The sequence below is a fragment of the Neltuma alba genome, unplaced genomic scaffold (genome assembly GCF_004799145.2).
Source record: "Neltuma alba isolate B1F8T4 unplaced genomic scaffold, ASM479914v2 tig00012515_pilon, whole genome shotgun sequence".
Lineage (NCBI taxonomy): Eukaryota > Viridiplantae > Streptophyta > Magnoliopsida > Fabales > Fabaceae > Neltuma > Neltuma alba.
The window spans coordinates 100,826-121,481 of record NW_021636982.1 but is presented as its reverse complement, the minus strand read 5'-3'; the positions used below and the strand labels follow the sequence as shown (position 1 = coordinate 121,481).

The 20,656-nt window shown below is 35.7% G+C and overlaps 1 protein-coding gene and 1 pseudogene across 1 annotated transcript in view; both read right to left on the bottom strand.

The window, feature by feature from the left end:
* Positions 1-14,076: 14,076 nt before the first annotated feature.
* LOC114727970 (BTB/POZ domain-containing protein At3g09030-like) lies at positions 14,077-15,539 on the bottom strand (annotated as a pseudogene).
* Positions 15,540-15,632: 93 nt separating this feature from the next.
* LOC114727941 (IQ domain-containing protein IQM4-like) overlaps positions 15,633-20,656 on the bottom strand; it is a 46,514-nt gene continuing 41,490 nt past the window's right edge. Inside the window, exons 2-9 of the mRNA XM_028914732.1 lie at positions 18,657-18,719; positions 18,431-18,496; positions 18,194-18,282; positions 17,995-18,082; positions 17,599-17,829; positions 17,399-17,494; positions 16,195-16,252; positions 15,633-15,766 (exon numbers count right to left, since the gene is read on the bottom strand). Coding sequence (XP_028770565.1) covers positions 15,633-15,766; positions 16,195-16,252; positions 17,399-17,494; positions 17,599-17,829; positions 17,995-18,082; positions 18,194-18,282; positions 18,431-18,496; positions 18,657-18,719 — 825 coding nt within the window. The remainder of the gene's footprint in view (positions 15,767-16,194; positions 16,253-17,398; positions 17,495-17,598; positions 17,830-17,994; positions 18,083-18,193; positions 18,283-18,430; positions 18,497-18,656; positions 18,720-20,656) is intronic.

Sequence of the window (20,656 nt, the reverse complement as noted above, 5' to 3'; positions counted from 1 at the left end):
CCACTTTCCAAATAACATTTTGTAGGTGGAACTGAGAAGAAAACAAACCAGGCCATTTATGGCTGACACGGATCCCACAAATATCCAAATCCTGGTCTGATTTATAAGATCTCTCATTCTGTTCTTCTCCAGCTATCAGAAACAGCCTAAAGTTATCAACCGAAAAAAACAGAGACAGACTAAGCTCAGCTAAACCATAACAGAGAATAGAAGATGGGATTAAGATCAAATGCGTTTAATTCCTGACACACAAGGATTCAAGTTCCAAAAGCAGAATATAGCAGGCATTGTACTGAGATTTCTGTTACAGGCCAAAGCAGCAAATAAAAAATAAAGAACTCATCAAAGAGACACACTAACCTCAATCAAATGGCGCCTCCTACACTGCCCAGCTGAACTGCCTCCCACACGAACCGCAAGAATTAGGGTTGTGGATTCACACGGTTTTTTCCCCAGCTTCACTAATTCGTCCAACTTACCACTTCCGCGCATGAGAGACTGAGATAGGAAAGTGGGAAAGGAAGCACTCACTTTTTGGCTCTGGTAGCAAAAGGCGCCGAAAGTATAACAGCAAGCCCTGTAATATAATATTAAATGCAAGTAAATAAAATTATAACATTAATTTAGGTATGTTAGAGATTAGCATCAGTACATATTTTTAACAAGGTAATGGTGATTGAATGCGAATCTATAAGTAATAAATATACAGAAAATTGGACATGTAAAAGTAATACTTGCTTCCCAAACCACTTTAGTAGGGTTAGAGATGTTCGTAATGAAGCAGTTTCGCGAATTAATATTTTTTTCCCAAAAAAATGGTAGAATGCGTGCTTTAAAAAATCTGAATCTTTAAGCAAATGCTTGGAATTTAAGACTACTATATTAATATGCTGTACAATATAATATTCAAAATCCATGTAAGCAGAAAGTATGTATTTTCTTTAAATTATGCAATTTCAATTAGATGAACTTATTTTCAATTATTTTTAAAAACTTTGTGTAGTATAAAACAGGCTGACGAGCTAAAATGAGACTCACTTCACTTTGATTCCCCATGTCTGTTACGCATGCATGGCTTTCTTCGCATTGTCTTGTACGTTCGTTGGGCTGTAATAATAAATTGGGTAGAACGTGTTAAAAAAAAAATAGATAGGGACCCAGGTGCGCCGATCCAGAAGAAAGAGTTTAGGCCTTTTTGTGTGTTTTTGTTTCTGGATAATGGAGTTGCAGTTTAAGTGATTGGAGTATTAGGGTTTGACCCAAAGCATACAGAGCAAAGAGAAAAAGAAAATCAAAAGGTTTTAGCCCATTCCTAACTTCTAATTCTGCAATTGAGGGCCTTCTTTATTTGTGCTCACTGCAAGCGGACAATGTAGACAACAAAATTCTAACTACGTGATCAACAACAAATATTACTATCTGTCGGGAACTTTTAAGACATTAGAACAAGAATAAAAGATACAAACCAAAGCCTATACTATTTCCTCCACCACATACGGATACCATGTGAAAGCAAACTGATAATTGAAGATCTGAAATCTGACGTTAGTTTCTCAATCTCCCCATTAATTGAAGTTAACTACTCCATAATGTTCCATCCATCAAAATACCTGCCCTCTCGTCAAGGTGTTTCGATTTTGTTTTCCTAGATGGAAGTCACAAGTGTGTTGTATCCAAGAAAATTGCTGCACCAATGGTCATATCCCTTTCATGTCTTATTATCTTCTGCAGCAACCTTTTTGAGAGGATCTCATCTTAAAATTTTGATATGAACTCATTATACTATAAACCATTAATCTGTGCTACTTTAGTCTGCAGAAAATCATTTATCAAAACTTAAACATCACATAATTCTAAGAAACCATTCTCAATGCATAAAATGGGTATTATTACCACGCTATCACTAGGAAAATGTTTTCTGGCGGCAACAATTATTATAAATAATAATAATATTATTATACAAACAATGCATATGTAGCCATTTTCTTTCCCTTTTCATTTTGCATTTCTAGAAGATTTATTTTCTCTCTGATTTCTTCTTTCGTTCTAAAAGTACATGCTACTTTGCCTAGAATTTTTTCACACATCAATACCATTTTATTTAATTTGTATGCCTTTCACTAATATTCGGGTGCAGTGAAAAAAAATAAGAATGAATTGAAATACAATGACAAATTCTGAAGGGATTGAGTGTGATATGAGACAAAAGAAAGTCGGGGTTTATGTGTCTCGAATTCCAGTTGTTATCCTCCTCCTCGATCCTGGCCTGGACAATTACCCAATTCACTTTTCTTCTGCTCAATTACCCTATTCATAAATAACATGTGGAAATTCTTGTAATCCATGTCTTCTGTTTCATGAAATTGCAGTAGCTAGGAGAGATATGTAGGTTCAGGCAGAGAGAGAGAGAGAGACATGCAGGTCCAAAAAACTCTTCAGCTTTTAAATTAAATAACATCATCATCATCATCATCATCATCAAATTCAATGCTATATTTTCTTTAAATATCCAAAACAATCTTGCGCATGCCTAAAACATCATCAAACCTTTAAATGTTACACGGGAAGCTCGTTATTCACTTATTGTGCCGCTATGAATGTATGCGTGATACCTATCAATGACCTTTTTTTTTTCTGAAGAAAAAAACATCAGCATACTAATAATGCATCGACAAATTAAATTTCTTGTTGTCACTCTTTTTTAAGTTAATTAGAAATAGGGATAAAAGGAAGAACTATGAACACCAGAATTCACTAAATATTGTGGACAAACAGCGAAGGAGATCGATAGGTTATTTATTAGGGTGGGAGCTTGCGTACAGCAATATGCATCCATGTTTGTAGAATAGAATATGTTCAAGGGGAAATCACAAATAAAGACCCTCGAATTAGCAAAATCACTCTATGGTCACCTGAATATGCTAAATTACTATGAGGGACCCGGTCTCAAATTGTAATTATGAAATCATGGCCAAATTACCAAAATACCTCTCTTTAATTTTTTTTTTTTTAAAGAAAGCCACTACCTAACCGGAATCCGGCCACCGGCGCCGGAGCTCCGGCGGCCGCTTCCGGCCACTGTCGGCGGCAGGACGCCGGAGTTCGGCGGCCGCTTCCGGCGGTCTTCCTTTGTTTTTTTTTTTTTAAATTGGGGGGAAGTGAGGTTGGGGGGATTTGATCCCCCAACCTAATGCTTCCCAAAATAAGAAATGACCATTGAGCCAACAAATTTTTATTAACATTATGATGCAAAAAAAAATATAAGTTAACTCATTTACTCTTGTTCCAGGTGATAACAACAATACATTTGGAAATAACAAGTTCTGATTGTAAAATAACACGTTTGGAATAAAAATTTAATAATATGTTTTTTTTTATAACAATAAATTTTGTTGCAGGCAATAACAACAATACATTTAAAAATAACAAGTTCTGATTATAAAATAACAAGTTTGGGATTAAAATTTAACAACACGTTTTTTTTATAACAACACACTTTATTTCAAGTGATAACAACAATACATTTAAAAATAACAATTTCTGATTATAAGATAATAAGTCTGGGATTAAAATTTAACAACATGTTTTTTATAACAACACACTTTGTTTCAAGTGATAACAATAATACATTTGGAAATAACAAGTACTGATTATAAAATAACAAGTCTGGAATTAAAATTCAACAGCACCTTTTTTTTTATCACAATTAATTATTTTATAATTTTGGAAAATAAATTATTTATAACTTATAAAAAGTACTTGTAATCTATTTAATTTGCTAAAAAAATAATTTTTATCTCCAATTTATAATCAGAACTTGAAATATAATTTTTTATAGATTAAAAATACTTTTTTATTGTTCAAATTTATAAATAAAATTTAGGGAAAATGGCAACACACTTTTTTAATTTTTTTAAAAAAATTTTTAATCTATATATCTATACAACTTATTATAAATCAAATTACTTCTTATAAATTATAAATAGTACAATTTATTGTGGATTAAAAATACTTTTTGACTACTTAAATTTATAAATGAAATTTATCTCTAATTTATAATTAAAAATACTATTTTATTCTTTAAATATAAAAACTATTTTTAATATTTAAAGAATGAAATAATATAAAATTTATACTATGATTAATAAATCAAAAATGCCTTATTATAAATACTTTATAATTTATAAGAAGTAGTTTGATTTATAATGAGTTGTATAGATATACAGATTAAAAAGTATTTTTTTAGAGAAATAAATATATTAAAAATATTTTTTATAAGTTATAAATAATTTATTTTTTAAAAGTATAAAATAATTAATTGTTATAAAAAAAACGTGTTGTTAAATTTTAATCCTAGACTTATTATCTTATAATTAGAACTTGTTATTTTTAAATGTATTGTTGTTATCACTTGAAACAAAGTGTATTGTTATAAAAAAAACGTGTTATTAAATTTTAATCCCAAACTTGTTATTTTATAATCAGAACTTGTTATTTTTAAATGTATTGTTGTTATTACCTGCAACAAAATTTATTGTTATAAAAAAAACATATTGTTAAATTTTTATTCCAGACGTGTTATTTTATAATCAGAACTTGTTATTTCAAAATGTATTGTTATTATCACCTGGAACAAAAGTAAATGAGTTAACTTATATTTTTTTTTGCATCATAATGTTAACAAAAATTTGTTGGCTCAATGGTCATTCCTTATTTTGGGAAGTATTAGGTTGGGGGATCAAATCCCCCCAACCTCACTTCCCCCCAATTTAAAAAAAAAAAAACAGTTTCAAAAAAAAAAACAAAGAAAGACCGCCGGAAGCGGCCGCCGGCGCCGGAGCTCCGACGGCCGGACCCTGGCGTCTGGCCGCCGACAGTGGCCGGAAGCAGCCGTCGGAGCTCCGGTGCCGGTGGCCGGATTCCAGTGAGGCAGTGGCTTTCTTTTTAAAAAAAATTAAAGAGGGGTATTTTGGTAATTTGGTCATGATTTCATAATTACAATTTGAGACCGGGTCCCTCATAATAATTTAGCATATTCAGGTGACCATAGAGTGATTTTGCTAATTTGAGGGTCTTTATTTGTGATTTCCCCTATGTTCAAGGCTAGATTAGTGGCATTGAGTAATTAATATTTTTTAAATCAAGGTGATGGGAATTCTCAAATTAAGACGAGATCAAAATAAAGGAGGCGGGGATTTTGTTGGTTAATTTGAAGAGATGAAAATGGGATTTTTCCAGTGTGGTCGAAGTGATATTATGGATACATGCTTCGCCTGCATCAATGGCTAAGGCACTTGAGAATAATTAAGAAGAAGGTATGTGTGTGGAAATGCATTGACAGCTAGGTTGTAGTGATCGGGTTTGGAGCTTCGGCCATGGATGATTGCTTTTCTTGATTTTTTTTTTATGACCCATACAAATTCTATTAGCATCAATTATCATTGCCATGACAACAATTATGAGGCATAAACAGTATAGGAATTCTTGCCGTGGGGATGGTAGAACTAGTTCTTCAGGCTCGCCAGAGCTGTGCATCCAGCCGTTTCCGGTTGTGGCCCTGTTGTTTCCTGATGAAACATGATCTTGGTCCCAGAATTCCTGCAGCAAATCAAATGGAAACCATTAACACAATACTGAAAAATCTAACCAACAAAATAAACATTAATATTGGATTTGATCACCTACATCTGCGAAAGATGAAGTATCCTCCTCTTCACTTTTCTGCTTATTGTCCCAATCTGATATGCATCCCTCTGAAACTTGTTCAATCCTTTGGGAATGATGCGTCTGTATGAAAGTGATAAAAAGTGTTGAGGCATTTAATAGGAGACGAGAGAAGTATATCAGTATAAAACTGAATATTTATATCCCGTTTTGGTCACTTACAGCTTGACAAGATTCCTCTTGGTTATTTTGCCGCTTGTTAGTAGATAGCAGGCTTTGCCGCGAAACTTCTCTCAACCTTGGGGAATCTCGGCTCTGCGAAAAAAGAACCCACAAGGATAAAATAAATGTTGAAGTCACAATTAATGTTTTACGTGAGGTTCAGTTGCTCGAGTATTTCGCTGCAAAACTAAATTAAGATCTCCTCATTGATGTCTTCAACGCCAATTTCTGTTACAGCAACTTCAACGGGATGACAGCCATTTGGAGTGCTGGAACTAAACTGTACTCCGGATTCTGAGTAATGGCGAAGAATAATGATGGCCGGGCTGAAAACTAATGCAGACGGTGAGAGGATCCAGTTGATTTGTGCGGCAAACAATTGCAGGAAAAAAATTAGAGCTGCCACATGACCTTGGAATTCCCTGAAACTCGAATTGTCTTGGCCCTCAAGATCAGGTACAACAAAAATAGACAGACCAATAGATAAGCAAGGAGACAGCCAAAATCCCACTTTCCAAATGACTTTTTGTAGGTGGAGCTGAGACCAAAGCAAACCAGGCCATTTATGACTGACACACATCCCACTAGTTTCCAAACCGTGGACTGATTTATAAGATCACTCGTTCTGTTCTTTTCCAGTTATCAGAAACAGCCTAAAGTGATTAAAAAAGGAAAAAAGACAGGCTAAGCTCAGATGATAAAGCATAACAGAGAATAAAAAATGGGAAAGAGACCAAATGTGTTTAATTCTGACAAATAAGGATTCAAATTCCAAAAACAGAGTATATCAGAAGTTGTACCGAGATTTCTGTTACAGGCCAGAGAAAAAGGAAATCATCAAAGAGACATTCTTTTTTGAATAACAAGGCAAGCTAGGCTTGAAAAGGCTACAGAAAGGTAACTATCTACCTACTGGAGTTAACCTCCGGGATCAAAGAGACATTCTAACCTCAATCGAATGCCGCCTCCCACACTGGCCAGAATCGTGGCGACCGCAAGAGGATTGTAACTTGGAATAATGGTTTTGGGATTGACGCGGTTCTTTCTTCAATAATTCATCTCTTGTTACCGCTTCCCACCCGCGCGAGAGAAAGCGAGAAAGGGAGTGGGAAAGGAATGACCTTTTTACTCTGGTAGCCAAAGGCCGAAAGCATGGACTAATATTTAAATGATCGTTGCTTTATCAATATATTCTTTTTTTTTTTTTTGTGTGGATATAAGAGTTAAATGCACGATTACAGTCTACGGCCAATAGAAGGCGCAGAGGGAGCTATAAGGGAAGTACTTTTAACGTCAGCCATATAAAAGGAAAGTGCTGTCAAACGATATTGTTTTGTCAACATTTTATGTTGGTTAAAATAGCAACATAAAAAAGGTCACTTTTTATATCGGTTATGCAAGGAATGTATTTATAAACAGAAGCATTGAAGCATCCTACTCCTGTAAATGAACTCCAAAAAATTTGCGTGGGTGTCAATACAATTAACACAATTTGTGCCTGCGAATGATTGAATTTTCTAGCCCCCCCTCTCTCTCTCTACATAAGAATTTTAGAATTCTTCTCATTAGTGCTGCGTGTGAATTTATGATGCTGCAGAATTAAAAGTTGAGGCATGAAAGGATAAAGCCACATGAAGAAACCCCTGGAACCTGAGAGAGTTTCTTATTCTTCACTTGAAGGTGAAAATGAGGGTCTGAGCTATGGGTAAATAGTGCATTCAGCCATTCAGTGAAAATCTTTCATTTGGAAGATTCGCTACTTCATTCCTTCCTCTGGTCTCGTTACCAAAATTTTATTCTGTCTAGAAAGGCAGAAACTTTTGCAACTAATTCCAAGGATTCACGCGCACTATTTTGAATTGAACGTAAATCTTATTTGAATTACTTCATTTTGGGAAAATTAAATTTATGTTGTTCTTATTTAATATAGAATAATAATAACATTTGATGCATGTTGTCTTCAAAATTTGAAATGCTATCCTAATAAAAATAATTAAGAGATTAGTCATCTTTACTTAGGTTTGTATCACTGGAAGTTCATGTTAGGATACAAAGGAAAGGGGGAATTTTTTTTCCATGGAAAGATAAAAGGATTTGACTGGAATATTCTACGATTAATTTTTTAAAAATGTTTTTATGTAAATGAAGTAAAAAATACAAAATGATAATTTTATTCATATATTTAAAGAAACTGACATGTTTTAAACATAAGAAATTTGGAACATAAACTGTTACCCTTGAATGGGAAAAAAAAGAGCTAAAATCTGAATGATCACAAAAACTAGCATTTGATGTTAACATTTAAGAGGATGCTAGTGATTAAGCTTTGTGCGGCGTTGTTAGTCGGAAAATCAAGGGTTGATATAATGTTTGGTCTCTCTGGCTTTATTTTAGTTTTTATCCCTCAAGTTTCAAATCATAATTTTTGCTCCAACAAGGGACAAAATGGTCAGATTTTTATTACATTACAGGAACTAATGTTTTAAATAAAAAAAAATTGAGGGACCAAGACCTATGATTTAAAACTTGAGGGATCAAAATTAAAATGAAGACAAATTTAAAGGACTAAAATTTACATTAACCTGAAAATCATAATCAAAACTTGGTCAGCAACACGCGTAACCAAGCATGTGATGTGTGTCCTATAACTCACTTTGTTTCCATAGATAATAATTGCATAATTACGGTGTCTTTAGTTATGAATTGTGCATAAACATTGTGGCCAGAACTCATAAATTTTTCGGCAGAGCATGGCGGCTTCAGTGGGAAAAAGAGAAAGAAAGAGGGTTTTTGAAAAATTGATGCGCGGGCGGGAGGGGGGGAGAAATTAAAGAGACAAATTATTAAAATAATTTGAATTGTCAGGTGACATATAAATGAGCAGAGAAAAACTGATGGCACATAAGATAAAATAAAACTCACGTGGCATATTTTTATTGGACAGTACACAAATGACTTGGTGCCCTGGGACCATGCAAAAATTTCTCAAGAATATAAGCAAAGAAAAACAATTAAAGATTTTGAGCCCACTGATAACTCCTGAAAATTAAGATAAAACAGCCTCATTTTATAAATTTTTTAGAGGGAAAATTGCACCAAAGTCCCAGTCAAGATAATTAAATACAAAAAGACCTCTTAAAATCACGATTGTAAGCCTTTTTGAGGTCAATAAAGACCATATGTAAATCCCTTCTTTTACTTCTATATCTTTCCATTAACCCTCTTAGTAATATAGATTGCTTCCGAAGTGGATCTTTCTAGTATAAATGCAAATTGGTTTTTTGAAATAGAAGTCTCCAGCCTCAACCTATATTCCATCACTTTTTCCCACAACTTTATTGTATGACTCATAAGTTTTATCCCTCTGTAGCTTGTACAGTTTTGAATGTCTCCTTTATTCTAGAGGACTAGGCCATTGCAATGACGAGATTAGTAATTAAAAAAAAGGTTTGTGTGTGAACATATAAAGAGTGTGTGGAGATAAGAAGGAGTAATATATACTTGCCACTTAATTGGGTTATATGTTCAGAATGAAACTGTTTCGTCACTTTTCTGCTTATCAATATTTTATATCTAATGTGTATGCATATTATTACGTTATTTTTCACTATTCATTAACGTGACTGATTACTATTGCTTTTTAAAACTAATAAATCTGAATCTTTATGCAAATACTTGGAACTAAGACTATCTTAATATACTTTCCTTATAATATGGAAAAAAAAAATCATACCATATTTAAGAGTCATGAATAATACAAGTCCTATCAATGGGTAAGATGAAATGGAAAGCTGATTATAATGCAAGGGCAAGTTCGCTCTTTCTAAGTTAGAAAAAGAAATAAAGGGGAAAAACAACAAGAAAAGAAATGGATAAACTGCTGCATCAGAATTATCATTGCATGACTTCGAATAAGTGAATATTGCGCATGAATAGTAGAGGAGATACGCGAGAAGGAGTGCAGGCTTGGCAAATCGAATCAATTTCGTCTAGATGAGATCAAATGGTGCATGAGTGGCTGAGATTCCGGTCGTAGCAAGAAACCTGACCACCCTGGGCTATTCAAATGGATCCATCGACCTCGATCGCCAGCGGTGCAAGTGGGAGACAAGCCTTCAGACGGTGCCCTTAAATGAACTACCAGAATTTGCAGAATTTTACCCTAAAAATATAAAGACAATCGAATCTAGAAGTCAAAATCGGAAATTTCCGTAAAGGGTACTCACCTGCATGGCTGTTGCTAACATCGACGGTGCCCTTAAATGAACTACCAAGCAAGACGCCGACGACGCGTTTGCCCGTGTCCTTGGCGACCCGATTGTAGTTATCGACGATGCTGAGAAGAACCAGAGGATGCACTATGACCGTCTCTATGGGCCTCGATGAAATTTGCTGAGACTTTATCACGTCCATCTCAAAAGTGTCAGATTTCTCGCTCTCGCCTCCTAAACCCTTCTGGCCTTCTCTTTCCCTTCTTCCCGTCGGCCCCTGTTCTATTTCTATTTTCTACGCGCACTTAAAAAAATTCAAGTTATAGCTCTAGAGCTCCGCTTTTAAGCTTTACACCCAAAAAAGGAAAGGTTTTCAAAAAAAAAATTTTTAGCGGTGAGGATAAATTTCAAAAATAAAAATAAAAATAAAATATTGATGATAAAATTATTTTTAAAAAAGTGTCTTTTTCGTTTCAAACACATTATACTTTTATTTAAAATAAGGCTTAATTTTTATAACAAATATCCCACAGATCAAGAGTAGTAAGGACATTTTAGAGTATAAAAATCGAGTCAAATCTTTTTCTTGGGTGATAAATAAGCGCTTTAAAATTTTTTTCCTTAAAAACCAAATTAAATGCTTTTACATTTACAATAACAATCAACAAGGGGGAAAAAAAACAATAGCGACAAAACCTGTAGCTCAATTCTAATCCTCATAATCACAATATTTGGACCCATTAGTATATGTTGACGATTCTTCAAATTCTTAACCGTTACTGGCGGGACAAGTTTTGAAATCTTGATCGGATTCCAAACTAGAGATCATCTTCATGCCAATCTTGCTTCTCTTTAGTGCTACATCCCGTCTTTAATATAAAATCTCATTTGACTTTTATTTTGATCCTAAATATAAAACATCAATCCACTTTGTTTTTTATATTTATATATTTTTTTCCAAAATAATCTTTCTAATAATGTTAGTTCTAGCCAATACACTTGATTAGTAAGGATATTTTAGAAAAAAAAACAACACATTTATTACAAATAACTAACTTAACATATTTGTTTAATCTTCTTCAATTTGTGAACTAACTCTTATAATTAGGATTTGAGGTAGTGTTTATCCAAATTGGCTGAGATATTCCTTTGTATTCTTGCCTCCTCTGCAAGTCTTTTTATCTATAACCCCTTTTCACGGAGCAATCAGCATCCATTAAAATTTCCTGCTCGGATGAGAATATCTTGTTTGCTAAAGCGACGAGGTAACTGGGATAAGAGAAAGATGCACTTACTAGACTGGCCGAATTATTTGCACAGTCCGGATAATTGAGGATTACTGATTCAAAGTACAAGAGATTTTTTTTCCATAACTCTTTCACCTCTTCCTTCTTCTTCCTCTTCTTCTTTTTTTTTGGTTGGCTTGAATTAATGGAAGGTTGAAACCTACTAAATCAATATTTCTCTTGCTATTCATCAAATATAGAAACTGGTCGGGCGACTAATTGAAGGGGCGTTGATTTTTTCTGTCAATTAAAATTAGTGGGTTTACTGAAGATCGCAGGTGGAGTTAAAATGTTATCATAATTAATCTAGAATTTGTTTTGGTCGCTGGAGATAGAGGAGGAAACCGGTCTAACTCGGCCGCCACCATTGAACGAGCAAAGGTCCTTTCTGTTTCTTTTAAGTCCTTTCTTTTAAAAAAACCAACGTTGCGTTTTTCGAAAGTGGGAGATGAAATGGAAAGACTTAGAAGGGAAAAGTATCAATAAGATTCTAAACATCAAAATCTAATTAAATTATTAAATTTTTGTGTATATAAAAATATAATGTATAAATTTACATAGCACATTCTTGACACCAAATAATTATTAATTAATTACAACTAAATCAAATATAGAAAACTTTAAAGGCAAGTACAGATTGTAGTGCTATGAAAATTTCTATACGGGCAACTTCCGATAATTACTTAAAAAAAGTGCTTTCAACAAAGTTCTTCTTACCTATTTATTTCATATACTAAAAAATTACATATTTATTTCGTATACTAGAAAATCACTTGTAAAAAGTTAATTCAAAATATGAAAATCATAGAATCGATTTCGCTTGTATTATTAAGAGGCTAATATCTGCCTTTCTAACGGTAAAAACAAAACAAGAGAAGTAAGTTGAAATAATTAGCCGAACTAGAACATTTCATTTGGAGATCAACTTGATTTGAGACAACTGAATTTCAAACTTTCGACTCATGAAAAATCCAGCCTCATAGTAGGTGAATGATGATTTTTCCAGGAAAGAGCAAGAAGAAACTTGCTTATGCACTACAAATTAATTGTCACTTCAGAAAGGAGGGTTGATTTCAGACATTCTTCGAAAAATCCTTAGATGCACAGAAAACCTGGTAAACTTTGAGGCATAAGAACGCTGCTTCTAAATTATGACCTTGCTTGTGCACTACAAGTTGACAATGGAATGACAAGAACTCAGGACTGCTTTACTTGCCTGCCGATGGAAATGTCATAGGAAAGTTTGACATTCTTCAATATTAGCCTTCGAATTTTTTACTGTTTTACATAAGAATGACCATTATCGCTTACAACATGGTATACCATCGCCATATGCCCACATTTTACAACAAAAAGTCGTTAACCTCGGATCTCATAATTCCTTCACCATAATAACCAGCACCCAACCAACTCGGGACCTTATAACCTTATAATCACTATGCACATTCAACCTGAGTTGAACAACATACAAAATAGCACTGCCGTTGATCTCACTTCACTCAGCGAAATTGCACTTCGGCATTTGTATAGCAATTCTACAAGTTTCAGCACTATTTTTTAGTCTCCACAAACACTTCTTTCAGAAGTGTCAGAAACCACATAGCAAAAGAGAACTGTGAGCTAGTAATGTAAAATATAGGATGCTGCCTGTCAGTGTTTTAGCCTTCGGTTATCTAGGAAACAAAAAGGGGCGTGGTACATCACCGCTGATAATGAAATCAACTCTTGAAAATTTTCAGAGAAGGAATGACTTGATATAAACCAACAGATGAATGAAAACCGGCTCCCTTAATTTTTAGGCCAGCAGTTACCATGCACGAAACTCTCTAAGAGCAGTTGCACTTTAGAGGAGCTCAATCCTGGTTACCTAACATCCTAGTAAAACAATGAGTTTGAATAACTTAATCAAGATCGCATCTTAAGCACTTTTTGGCATGTACAATGGCAGCAGAAGGGGTTAAGCTAAGATCCCAAACATCTGTTCACCTGCAAAGCATACTTCTTCCAACAATGTTTGTCTACGACCTAGTTTCAAAAGGAGAAGAAAGAAGGTCTAGTTACTGGAACTTTACATAACAAGAAAGCTTAGCTTGTATACTGTAGGCACCAAACTACCAGAGCTCTAATAAGGAAAGATTCTGGTCATTCAATAATACTTCAGAGAGCAATCGGTGAGTAGTAGTACGAAGACAAACCCTGTCATCCCTCCCTGCCAATGATATGCTCATGTTTTAAAGTTTAGCATATTGATTCACAGTTCCAAATAGTGGTGTGCTAAACTAGAATGGTAAACAAAGTATTTGTATTATGCTAAAATAGAGTAGTATTTTAAGCAATTAATAGACCAGAAATGACTTCAATTTCTGGTTCCATAAAAAATTGTCCCATTCACAAGTTTTACTTTGCTATCTGGGCCTAATACAATCGTCTTCCTTCCTTTATTCGAGTTTGGAGCTGGCTATGAAATATTGGCAGAGATATAAAACAAATATCATCGGGGACAAAGTATCTTGTAAGTATAAAATCATCGGTGACACGCTGATAGAATTCGAAGCCATACCTAAAATTGCAGTTTCCAGGGAGGAAAAGTCTCTGGCATAATGCAAAAGGGTCTGTTGTAAAGTAGGCTGACCACGCTCAACTAAATAAAGCCGGTTTGAGACCAAATTCTCATATCCATGACAATTCCCTGATCACAAAACTGAAATCGCGCCAGAAGAACAAGAACTCTCCCATACTTCAATACCTTCAACCTCTTCTCTGCTAATAAACAACCTGTTCCCACCACCATCGATCTGCTTAATAATCCCCCTCTCTGAATTCCTCTATTTTGTCCACGAAATTTCTTCTATACAAACCCTCAGCATCTCCACCAGCTATTTCTGCACCATTTTTCATCCCTTCGAGTCTGGACCAAACCTCTAAATCACCCTCTCTCCCGACAAACACCTGCTTCCTGTAACAATGAATCACACTGCTGCTAACTCTCCCGGTGTTCACCAAGCTTGGGTTCTTTTCTTGCAAATAAATCCACGGATCCTCTTTTAAATGCCGCATGTCCGCCATTGCCAAATCCCCGGATTGAGAGCAGAGCTTGAACAAAGCCAAGCCTTCCACGTCGACGTCCACGCACGCAAACGAATCCCCAAACCTACTGCTTCTACCTGCACCCGGCTCATTCGTCTCCCACACCACCTCGCCGGAACGAGGGTCCCACAATCTGATGTAGCCAGAGTATCCAAAAGCCCCGCTCGTAACTGCACTTCCAACAAGCACGCCGGTCTGGGGTACCCACGTCAGCTTCCCAGGAACCGTATGCTTAGCCTGATTACCAGATTGTCTAGCGAGCTGAGACACGATCTGAAGCTTTGTTTTATCTATTTCAAGGACACAATTCTCTCTATGCGGGCAATCAAACGCCGCAAAAATGGAACTCTCTGAGCCAGCTATTGCGTTCACTCGGGCCTTGAAGATACGGGGATCAGAAGGATCAGTCCACTGAACCGTCCCGATGTTGCGCCCATCGGAGAAATCGTAGAAGTGCAGTCCCGCGTTGGATTCTGACCCTATAGCCGCAATTTCGGGCCAGACACGGCAAATCGAATCAATTTCGTCTAGATGGGTTCGAATGGTGCATGAGTGGCTGAGATTCCAGTCGTAGCAAGAAATCTGACCACCGTGGGCTATCCAAATGGATCCATCGACCTCGGCGGCGGTGAAAGTGGGAGACAAGCCTTCAGACGCCGGTCGAATTGTTGCGGTGCTAGAGGCGTCGATCCCATCCAATGGTGACGGCGCCATGGCCGACCTGAGTTGGGCGTCGATGCCGTAGTAAATTGCTTCATCGGCGAGCTCTTGCTTGGAGAAACGACGAGCGGTGGAGGGGAGCTGCTTGGTTCGGAGGAGGGAGAGGAGGACGGAGAAGATCTCGGGGTCGCGGTCAATGAAAACAGGGTGGTTATCGCCGGTGTCACGGAGGGAGAGAGCGGTGAGTAGGGAATCCGAACCACCGGAACGAAGGGTGGCAAGCGTCGTCTCGAAGAGCTTCCCGCCGACGTTGAGCTTGATACGGTCGTCCGGAGAGGTCACATAACTGGAGGCAGTAGTTGCCACATCCATTGAGAGAGCACCACGAAGATAGTCCAAAGCTTTTGACCAGCTTGGAAATGGAAATCTGGGAAATAATGGTCTCTGAATTAACATCTCCGAATCGAAACGAAACGATGCGTTCCACTGGTTGGTTCACCAATTACGGTGGGACAACGTTGGACTTTTTCCGAAACGTTCCCAACGATGTAACAGAGTTGGAATCTTTGGCTTCGTCTCCTTCATCGTTTTCCCTCAGATCTGCTTTTCTCATCTGCCGTCTATTTTCAATCTCAGCTGCAAGAGTATATCATATATCATATAGAAGAATTTGTTACAGCAAATATGATTAAGTTACACAGAGAGAGCATCCTACTTCTGCTAATGAACCAAGTAAATTTTCCCGGCAGTCAATACAATTAGCACAATCTGTTTTAAACCCTTTCTTTTTCCTAGAATTTTAGAGTCTTCTCGCTATCCAGTCCTGCAAAAATGAATTTATGACGTAACCTGAGACTTAAGGCATGAAAGAGTAAATACTCATTTATTTATTTAGTTCATCGACATTTGTAGTTGTAAATCTATAAGCAGTGATATGAATAAGCTTCTCGTAACTGGAAAGTAGAGGAACGTTGATCAGCCCTTGCAAAATTACGAAGTTGGAGTAAGTTTCTGGTTCTTCATTTAAAGATGAAGATGAGGCTCTGAGCTGTGTCTAGCCTTACCTCTTGTGGTGTGGGTATGAGCTAATCCGAAACGGGCTGAGGTTTTCTTACTAATAACCTATAAATAATACAGAAAAATTCTCCACACACCATATTGTGGGAATTATATTCCTAGATGGTATAGTCAAAATTGTTCAAGATTAGAACAAGTTTTAAAATTCATCAAACTAAGAACAACATTTTCAATAAGTTTCTTGCACTTGAACTTTATCTTAAACAACTTGTTTACAATCTCTCACCTCACACATATCCCCTACAATGATTTTAATAATAATTGGATTGGATTATCATTTGAATAATGAATTATTAGTAATAATCAGATGGGTGTTAATTATTATATGATAATAATGGCAATGGTTAATACTCCATCTGGTCCTAAATATAATTTACACGATAAAATGGATCTTATATTTGGGGTCGAAGGAGTACTATATTAATAAAAAAAAGTTATTAATGAAAATAAGTAATGTTTAGGTTTTAAAAATTTAGTAACAAGTCATGATTAATTTGACATGAACAAACAATAAAAATTGATCTACCTTACAAATAATGACTCGTGGTACCACATCTTAAACTCCTTTGCATACATTGTAGTTGTTGTTGCATATTCACTTCTTATTAAGTTTGATCAAACATCTCATTTGTCTGCATAGTTAGCATATTTAAATTAATTCAAGGTTATTCAACTAAAGAAATTAATTGTCGGTAATGCTTCATTTGATAGGCCATCTTATTTAGAAATAAGTGTCATATTCATCTGTAAATAATGTAAAATTATCAAATAAGGACATAAATAACTAGAATTGAGGAGGATTGGGAGAGTCCTGGTGGTATAGTGTGAATGATCTTTATACCTTTCTCACTAAAATAAAAAACTAAGCAATCATTCAAATGCGCACAATATTTCTTGGAATCAATATATTAAATGGATTGAGTTAAAAACTAGAGACGTTATCTAACAAAGAGCTTATATACAAATAAGTATTGTAATTAAATATTATAATAAATCTGATCAATGAAATATATATACTAATATTCAGAAAATTTTAAATATAAAATTCAATCTATACAATGTTTACAAGGCAACATATAAATAATTATTAATTTTTTTATTCATGTGAGATATCACATAATGCGTATTAAGCTAATATGATAATTATTAATCTAATGAATTACTATACTATAAATTCTTAAGTTTTTTGACAGCGGAAGGGTCTAAATTGTGCTCCTCAACAAAGCTAATGACTTCTCTGGAGCTCTCTGCTGTAGGGAGGTAGTATGCGCTATCAAGCCAAATAACCTGAAATGTTTTAATGCAACAACATTTACAAGTGGAAGCACCAGAAAGTTAGAAAAAGTAATAGAATGAAAGCGATTATGCTGTGTGATATATATTATTAGTACCTTAAGAACACCCTCATGAGCCACTAATCTTCCTGCTGCTGCAGGCACAGCTCCAGCCAGGAAGCTGGAGTGATGAAACAAACACATCTGCCTTCGCCCCACATACAAAGACCTTGTGGAGCTCAGAACAAATATCCATATGGACCCACCTCTAGTATCGAGAACCTTCCCATTTTGTCTATACACCAGCTTGCCCCCTTCAACAATAACTTCATATTCTTCCCTTTCTTTCTGCATTGGTAGCACAATCAGTCAGCTAAATGAGCTATAGCAACAACAGTTTTCAAATAGACTCAGGCTAAATAAAAAGCGAATCTTCATAGCTAACTCTGTTGGATGTGAATCTATATCTAATTAAAATGGATGTTAAACATACATATATTAGTGACAACTTACCGGTCCAAGATATTTAACGCATTGGTGTTGAAGTTTGCTCCTTGGACATCTCTCAAGATTCACTTCTTTGCCTTCTCCTACATCCAACCTAAATGTAATAAAAGCAGGAAGTTAGCCATCCAAATCCTTATTAGTTCCTCATCTACCATGTTTCATGGTAATTACAGTGAAGACATTAAGGTTCAAAACGAGTATTTACCAGTAGAAAAATGGTTGGCTGCTTTGGCTTCTGTGCCAGACATTATAATAGAGCAATATATTGTGACCATATCGATCACATGGGTCAACCTGTGCAAGAAACAAAAAGAAAGTAACATTGTCAACACTTAATATGGATAAAATCTGTTGCTCAAAAGCTTCAAGATCACAGAGGGTACTCTTCTTGGCTAACGTATTGGAATAATGGGTAAGAACAGAGAAGGCTTCAAGGCCTTACAGCTTCAAGCCAATGTCGCCGGGCTAGTCTTTGCGCCTTGTCATTCTTGTACAAACCTTTGCCAACCTGAGTGAAAATTCAGTTAGAAGCTAGACCAAAAAAAACAAAGAAAATTAATAAAGAAATTATTAGTTAAACTCCACAACAATCCAGATTCTTTGTAATTATAAAGTAATTGGTGTGTATTCAGAGAGAGGTAAAGAAGAAAAGTTGCTTTTGTGCTTGCCCCTCCCCGCCGTGATAATTGGCTTTGCCCCGAAACTTCTCCCACCCCTGAGGAATCTTGCCACTGCAAAAATGAAAATACACAATGATGTAACACATGTTAGTTCAAGTAACAGGTTCAGTTGCTTGAATATTTTGCTGCAAAACTCTGTTAAGACCTCATTGCCATCTGAAGGACCAACATCAACGTGAAGATGGTCACTTGGACTGATGGGACCAACCTCCTGCACTACAGATTCTGAGTAGTGGCGAAGAATAACGATGAGGGAGCAGAAAACTAATGCAATAGGTAAGAGGATCCACTTGATTTTGAATAGTTGTGTGGCAAACAATGTCAGGAAAAAGGTGGAAAAGCCAGTTTCGAATCCGAGCTCAAACTTCCTTGACATGGACAGCGACATCAAGGCAAATGAACCATACGAGATAATGCTCAAAGCATCTGATTTTGCAGGAAGAAGTTTTTCATTCACCGCGGAGATCAAACAGATCACATCAAATATTAGAGCTGCCAGAGGGCCTTGGAATTTCTCTGAAACTCGAATTCTCTTGCCCCACAAGATGAGGCTCCATATGATTACCCCGACGAATAGATAAAGGAGGAGACCGCCAATACCAAGCTTTCCAAATGAGATTTTGTAGGTGGAGCTGAAACCAAAGCAAACCAAGCCGGCTATGCCTGACACACTTCCCACAAATTTCCAAATCATGGCCCGATGGCATACAAGATCTCTCATCCTGTTCATAATTTATTTAACAAAAAAATGATACCCTCATTATTTGATTTTTTAATTTTAATTTATAAATTTGATGAAATTTCAGTTATAGAAATAAACCAATACTATAACAGTGCTAAATAAGATGATAAAAATTTTATGAAGTCAATGAAATTCTATAAATTAAAATTAATAATATGAAAATGGTTTTTAACCCGAGGATTGATGCCTATATTAAATCAAAGGATTGAATTCAAACAAAATAAATTAAAAAGCTCGTATTCAAAGTTAAAGTAATTTAATCACTCGCATTTAAACACTCGTGCTTTAGCTCAGATAAGGCACCACAAAAGCTTGACAAAGACTCAAAAATGGGGAAGGGATCAAAAGTGTTTAATGCCTCAGGAATTTCAAAAGCAGAGTATAGCAGAGATTTTACTAAGATTTTTGTTACAGACCAAACAAATAAATCATCAAAAAGACCTACTACTAACCTTAATCAAACGCCCCCTCCCACGCCACGCTGCCCACTCCTAGAGAATCGTCTCGGCAACAAGAGGAGCGTGACTCGGAATAAGGGCCTCGGAATTGACGCGGAGAGAAACTGAGTAAGGAATGCTAAGGGAATCGACTTGTTGACTCTGGTGGCAGAAGCTCAGAAGTACAACCTTGAATTGGTCCTTGGCCCTTTGCTTTGTCAATAAAATATGTAAAATCACTATTATATTTATTATTCTGAGATATCATAAGCATACTTGCGATTGAAAGGAAAAACAAAACAAAACAAACCAAGCCAAGCCAAAAGGGCTCAACTACCCCTCTCGAAGGCCACAAGCAGACAATCCACTAATTTCTTCACATTGTCTTGTTCGTTGGCTTGTAATGATAGATTAGATAGCACGAATAATAAACATAATTACAGGTAGGCGCTTACGCGTGCCGATCCTGAAGAAAGAGAACCAATGGAACCCCCCAACAAAAAAAAAAAGGAAAAAAGAAAAAAAAAAAAGAATAATAGAAGAGTATCGTTTCAGTTTAGGCCTTTTTGTGTTTGTTTCCTGTGGTAGTTAATGGATCATTAAGGTTTGGCCCAAAGCGTACCAGCAAAGAGAAAAACAATCCAGCAAGCAATGGATAGAGAATATACCATGGAAAATTGAGAATAAATCATTCATTAGAAATTTAATTGGTAAACAGTCTCGACGGTGATGGATTGTATAAAAGAAGATAAGTTGCATGCAAGAGAAACTAAGTTATAAAAAGAGGAGACGATTTGTACAAAATATTA